This window comes from Notothenia coriiceps, unplaced genomic scaffold (assembly GCF_000735185.1).
Source record: "Notothenia coriiceps isolate Sejong01 unplaced genomic scaffold, NC01 NC01_scaffold00023609, whole genome shotgun sequence".
NCBI classification, from domain to species: domain Eukaryota; kingdom Metazoa; phylum Chordata; class Actinopteri; order Perciformes; family Nototheniidae; genus Notothenia; species Notothenia coriiceps.
Genome location: NW_011356310.1, coordinates 1 through 6,635, shown reverse-complemented (window position 1 = coordinate 6,635; position 6,635 = coordinate 1). Strand labels below are relative to the sequence as shown.

Sequence of the window (6,635 nt, the reverse complement as noted above, 5' to 3'; positions counted from 1 at the left end):
TCTTTTTAAGTGGGAGAACTTGCACAATTGGTGGCTGACTAAATACTTTTTTGCCCCACTGTATAGACTCAGCTTGCAATATACCCCTTCTTCTCTGGAACTTCTCATTTGCTAGTAGTCTTATGTTTATGTTATGGAAAGCTCCAACTAAAACACTTATTTAGCATTTAACAAATATTGTAACTACTGCAATTTGAATATCACACTAGTGCATTTTGCAATTTTGAATAACTGTGCACAGTTCCGATTCTAGAGTCTGTGGGGGCCCTAGGCAAACATCATTCACTGGCGGCCCCTCGAACCAGCTATTCATCACCACGCACAGCCGACAGCACCCCCCGCCCCCCCCCCCGGAGCGGAGCAAGGCAACAAAACTTGCACGGCTCTATGCATGGGGCCGCCTTGAGGGGGTTTCCCGACATGTTGTTGCAGTAAATTAAAGGGTGTTTTATGTTGTCGTTGCTGTGGACCTTCTTAATCTACCTTCTTTGGGGGCCCCCTTCTGGTCCGGGGCCCCAAGCAGTTGCCTGTTCGCAAGCGGCCTGACTGTGCAGCTCTTATTCGTTCCTTGGGTATGTGGCTGTCTGAATGTGTTTTCTGTGTTTGCTCATCCATGATGTTCACATCTTATTTCCCTCATGATATATTTTGTTAAACTCTCTAGGGACATGTTAAAAACCGCCATGATTTCCATCTGGACACAAACCACATACAGGTTCTCCAATTATAAATTAGTTCAAGATTGTTTTAGTAAATCATTTTTTAAAACGACAAGAATGAGGAAGTGTCATTTGGGTTTTACTAGTGAAGGCTCATAATTTAGGGTAACGGTCCAGGGTTTTAATGTAAGTGTGTGCATGGTGGCTTACTGGGGGCTTTCCTCCAATCATAGGGCGCTCCTCTGACATCATCATCTCTGGTGTAGCCCCACTCTACCATCGCCTGCACTATAGTGAAGAAATAAATGCCTAGGAGAAACACACACAGACAAACATTAGGAACGAAAAAAAATTCCCTGACACATTTAATTCTTGTTTTTCTACCCTAGTAAGGACCCATTAAAAGGCAAGGACATTTTGCTTGGTCCCCACTTCTCCCAAGAATGGTTTTGGACCTTTTACTCACCTACACTACGTTTACTGGGGTCCAGATACTCCAAAGAATACGTCTGTCCGAATCCCGGGACACGGATTTCCACACCCGGGGGGGATGAGGTGCTGTGTGTGGTACTGTTGTAGATAAGCCTAACACACACACACACACACACACGTCAATTTTGCTTCTTTGGTAAACCAAATGCATTTACACTCACAGATACATCTTACTACAAGGCCCAGATACACTTCCCATTTATAATCACCCACATCCTCGGTTTGTGTGACAACAACTTCCCTCACTCATCATGTGAAAGAGGATGTGTAAAACGAAGTGTCGCACAATGAAATCTAGATTTTTTTTGAAGCTATAAAACTGATTAATTAATAAGCCCATAAACTGCATTTTGGTTCATTTATTTAATAGCAAATTCAAAGAGGATATAGAAACATGTTTCCTTCACTAAGTATCATAAAGTAATATTGATCGCACAATGTGATGGCTATAGAATAATGAGACCATCTGCATTCTGATTGGTTCCCTAAAGTTCATATTATCACTTTGCAATTCTGTCTGCCACCAGGTACGGTTTCCTGGCAAATATTAGCATATAAAACAGAAAGTCTTGAAAAACAATGTGTATTGTGTCCTTGTTAGTGTTGCCAACATTTTTTCTAATAGCTAAAAGTGGTTTTACTTTGTATTATGGATGTAATCGCACAATAATTCTAATAAAGCTTAGTGGTTGTGTTGGTTACGGCAAGGACAAACTGGCAAGAGGAGAGGAGGAGCCCGGCTGATGGCAGAAAAGCCTTAGACTGAGTAGCATTGGGAACCAATTACATTTTGATATGTTTAAAAATATGGTAGGTTGAAGCTCTTAGTTCAGTTAAATAGGCCAGAGTGGATTTATGTTATTGAACTAAACATCGTCAACTGACTCAGAGTTCAATTAAGCCTCACGGCACGCAACTCAACATGAATAAACCCGTAGAATTACTCATGTCTCATGGGAATGAAGTGAGCTGCAATTTGCCTCGCAATTAACTTCAGTCATAAATCAGTGAAATTATAGTCACATGTTTTAGAAACCTTACACTTTCCAGGGATCCAATGCCTGCAGAATTTGCCGAAGAATATTGTCACATAACTCTAAGGAGAAGCCTGAGCTTTACATGAACTACTGTGCATCTGCTAAAATGCCATGCCAGCCACTCAAATGATCAGCCAGTTACACAAGATGTCTTCTCAGGTTGCCCTAATTTCACAATGTTGGTCAAGATAACCAATCCTTTAGCTTCTGTTTTCATGTTGAATGTTTATCATTTTTTGGATGAGAACTCCTTTTATTTAGCTCATTTCAGCCTGGATAAATAAAAGCACATTGTATTATTAGGGAGCAGAGAAACAATTCAATATTATTGAAAAAAAGCACAACAATGTTTTTAAGAAGGAGATGTTGTAGTTTCTTAGGTCTAAATAACAATAATACAAAATATATCTTCTCAGAATTACAGGATTTTGTCCCAGTTGAACACCATTCAAGCTATATAATAATATGCTCTAATAAGTTTTGTAAGATCTGATAAGTTGAATGGCTAAATATGTGACCTGTAACTCTTTTTCAGTTGAGTGGTGATGGACACATTTATGGAATGCTAACTCTTTCTCTGTTTCCTTCTGTACCTTGTTGATTAATGGGGGTTCAAAGGTCTGTTTTTCCAATGTAGGTTGATAACTGTTCATGCAGAGAGGTCATTGAACCCATGTACCCCATCTCTATCCTGTTGACAACACCTCCAGGGATTTGCACTTTTGGAATTTGTCCCACAGAATGTTTTGTTTTTTTTGTATTCCTACAAAACAGCATAGGTGAAACATTTTAGGGTCACCTTATTGCAGAAAAATAACACCCAGATTAACATTCAATAATTATAAAATGTAATATTAGTGATCTCTTCACACAAAATAAAATAGAGGCAGGAAAACAAACATCATATTTCTCTGTTGTTCTGATGGCAAACATGACAAACAAACTTCATGAGAAAACATCTTGTGAATTTGGTGAGTTCCTGACTGACAAACAGTACTTTATGTGCACATAGAAACTCACGTCATACCTTATGTTGTCAATCCAACAATCAATGGCTACAGGGATCAGCAGCTCCAGGTTGAGCCACAAAGTGAAAAAGTCTGTCTTCTTATAGCAGATGTAATGGACCACACTGGGTTTATCCAGCTTTGCCTCCAACTGGTTTCCCAAATCCCCCGGAACTGCAACGAGCAACATTAGTAATGAGTTGCAGTAGTAAAAACTCACAGTAGCAATTAGGCTCAAAAGTGTCAAATTAGCCACATTAGCAAAGAGTAACATTAGCAAAGAGTTACATTAGCAATTAGCCACATTCACAAAGAACCAAACTAGCAATTAGCCACATTAGCATTAGGAAAAAGTCACATTAGCAAAGTGTTGCACTAGCAATTGGCCATATTATCAAAAGTTACATTACCAATGAGTCAGATTAGTACATTTTCAAAAAAGCTGTTAATAGATAAGCCAGCATTTAGCCTAATTAATCAAATTATCAAAGACTCACATTATCAAAGAGTACCATTAGAAAATAGCCACATTAGCAATTAGCAAAGGATTGTGGATAGATTCAAATTATAATAAATTCTGATGGCAATTCGACTTCTTTTTAAAAATGGATATACTTTTGTATCAGTTATCAATAGCTAAACTTGAATTAAGACAAGAGAGATAGCTTTTAAAAACATGCAGATTTAAAAGGTAAAGGTAATAACTACTTTCCACCCATGCACCTTTTGCTTATATTTGGCACTGTATCACATTATTCTGTCCAATCCTATCTTAAAACATTCACATTTATGTTTACATCTTTTAATATACTTTATTGTTGTATATGTGTCCTGCCATTGTTCATCTTAGCTCTGCTGCAAGCCACATTTCTCCCACTGGAACATTAAGGAATTGATGTTAACAATCCAAAGCTGTAAAGTCATGTATTGGGCCAGTTCTCAATGATGAAGGCCCAGTAGCAAATGCATATAGATTTAAACACTGACATTGAAAATAAATAATATTGAGAAAAGGCAGACATCAAACATCATTTTTTTGAAAGACTGAAAGATTTATTCTCTCTATTCGTTCAAATTGGGAAAAAAGTTGTGCAGCATGTTAAGCTATAAATGTGTCATTTGTTTCAGTGCTTTAAGAAAAAAATATGATTTCCTGATTATTGGGCTTAAATTTGACATAAAGAAAGTGGTATATGGGGTGAGTTTGAGTCAGTGTTCATTTATCAGAAAGGTTCAAATTTTGTCTAGCATGATAAATATTGACCACTTCTACAAAGTGGACTGGAAATCGAAAAAAAAAAAAACCTTCAGGTTGTTAAAGTGACAAACTTACAAAAACCACACACAGGCTTTTGTCTATGAATGTTACACTAATTTGAGTGACAATAAGCACTCAAATGCTTGTTAAATGGCAGTTTGAAAAGACTGTACTATTGATAATTAAATCAAAGGACACGACAGAGGTAAAGAAAAGCAACGTGTTTTTCCATTCTCTATTGATGTGTGTTATACCACTTAAACAATGTTATTCAATCTGCAGGAACTTGGTTTGTAATAGCATCAACATGAGGTTAAGTAAGAATTATTTCAAAACACCTTTCCTCACAAGTATATAACTACCTTAGCAAACAAACTGCAACAGATAACTGTAGGTCGAGCAGCTATAAAGGCTCTTATGACACACTCATGAGGACAGACAGAGGCTGTGGTTGTAAACAATGATAAGATTGCTCTAAATCCAATAACCTTTCAAAAAGGAGTTGTGTAAGAGGAGAAATTGCAGATATGTAAGCTGTTTAGGGGTAATGTTATATCTCTAAACATGGATTATAGATTGAAATTTAAATAAAAGGCATACAAGTGTATTTTAGGACAAAGTTAGATAGAGCCTTCCTCTGTAATCTGGACACATGATTGGCTGCATGAATAACTCAAGTCATATGATCACTGCTCTGCCTGCAAACAAACACACTCTCACATTGAAGAGGAGAACAACCTGCATTATGTATGCAAATAAAAAATGGGTTAAATGTTAACTAATCTTGTATGTGCACATTAGTGTGGTAATAAGGGCTCTTGTTCCCGATATCCGAAATACTTTCCCTGACAGTGCCGAGCCAGACTGCTTTCACAAATATACAAATTTAAATACATTCCTTGACAGTCCCATTAAATCCTCAACAAACGATGACCAAATACATTTTCGGAACTTGTTTTTCTATTCGGCAGAAACTTCAATGATTGAGATTGAATTTCTTCAGGTTAATGTTGACATGTAAGTAACCAGTGGTACACACTGTTCTCTACGACCAATGTTTGGGCGTTTTGTTGGAAGATGAAGATGAACCAACAGGCCAAACATTTACTTAAGTTAAACAGTTTGTAATCGACGTATGCACACATTGGATATCTATATAACAGCCGAATTGCCAAATAGTAATTTGAACATTGCTGAGATTTAAATGAAGCGTTATAAGGTTTACAAAACGCCCAAAAATATGTAATTGGCTGTAGAGCCGATGAACGGGAGTCAGAGGCGGTGTAAACTTTAAACTATAAAACTTTGAGGGGAGTTTGGCCCATCTTGAATATTGCCCACGGCAGCTAGCTGTTGATGTGCTGGTTGCCGGGCTGTTGCGCAATAAAGCAACAGACAGTAACAAGAGTAAAAACAATGAAGAAAACACTTACTGAGGACCACGGGGGGTCTTGGGGGCTGGCAAGATTTGCCTCCGAGACATTTCTCCAGCGTTTTCCCGCTGCTCCGAGCCGAAAATAACAACAATAACAACCCGACTTGGAGCAGCGAAGATAGGGCGGTTATCCGGTGCCAAGCCGCCATGGCTCCAGATGTCTCATAGCCGGGCGATCATGGTAGCCTCTTCGGTGTGTGTCGGTCTTTGGCGGATTCTCTCTGGTTTGCTGTTAGAGCTCTCTGAACAGATGTACCTCACCGTTGATTGATGAACAGTAAACAAGGTAGTGATCACGAGGTAACGATTACAGAGCAATCCACCCAGCAACACGACTTTCAGCTATCAAGGCAAAAGTAATCGACCGCAGATGTAGTCGAACAGACGCAAAGCGAGATAAAGTTTGACAATTGTCTTAAAGAACCCATGTCATGGCAATTTTTATGGAATGCCATTTAAGCCAAAATTAAATAAATACATAAATAATTATATAAATACATATATATATAAATATGCCTATGAAATAAATTCTGAAATAAATAAATGAGGCAATAAATATGTATACATGTACATTTAAATACACATTTATTTATTTCATGGGACTTTTATTTCATAATGACAAATTTATTTATTTATTTCAAGAGACTTTTATTTCATAATGACACATTTATTTATTTCAAGAGACTTGTATTTCATAATGACACATTTATTTATTTCACGAGACTTGTATTTCATACAGGGGATAGG

The 6,635-nt window shown here is 37.6% G+C and overlaps 1 protein-coding gene across 1 annotated transcript; it reads right to left on the bottom strand.

Moving 5' to 3' along the window:
• Nucleotides 1-502: 502 nt before the first annotated feature.
• LOC104954687 (group XV phospholipase A2-like) lies at nucleotides 503-6,253 on the bottom strand. Its single transcript, XM_010781867.1, has 4 exons — nucleotides 5,887-6,253; nucleotides 3,216-3,369; nucleotides 1,126-1,244; nucleotides 503-968 (listed from the first exon to the last, which is right to left on the bottom strand). Exons 1-4 carry the CDS (start codon nucleotides 6,035-6,037, stop codon nucleotides 841-843), a joined length of 552 nt encoding a protein of 183 aa, XP_010780169.1. The 5' UTR covers nucleotides 6,038-6,253; the 3' UTR covers nucleotides 503-840.
• Between the last annotated feature and the right edge of the window lie 382 nt (nucleotides 6,254-6,635).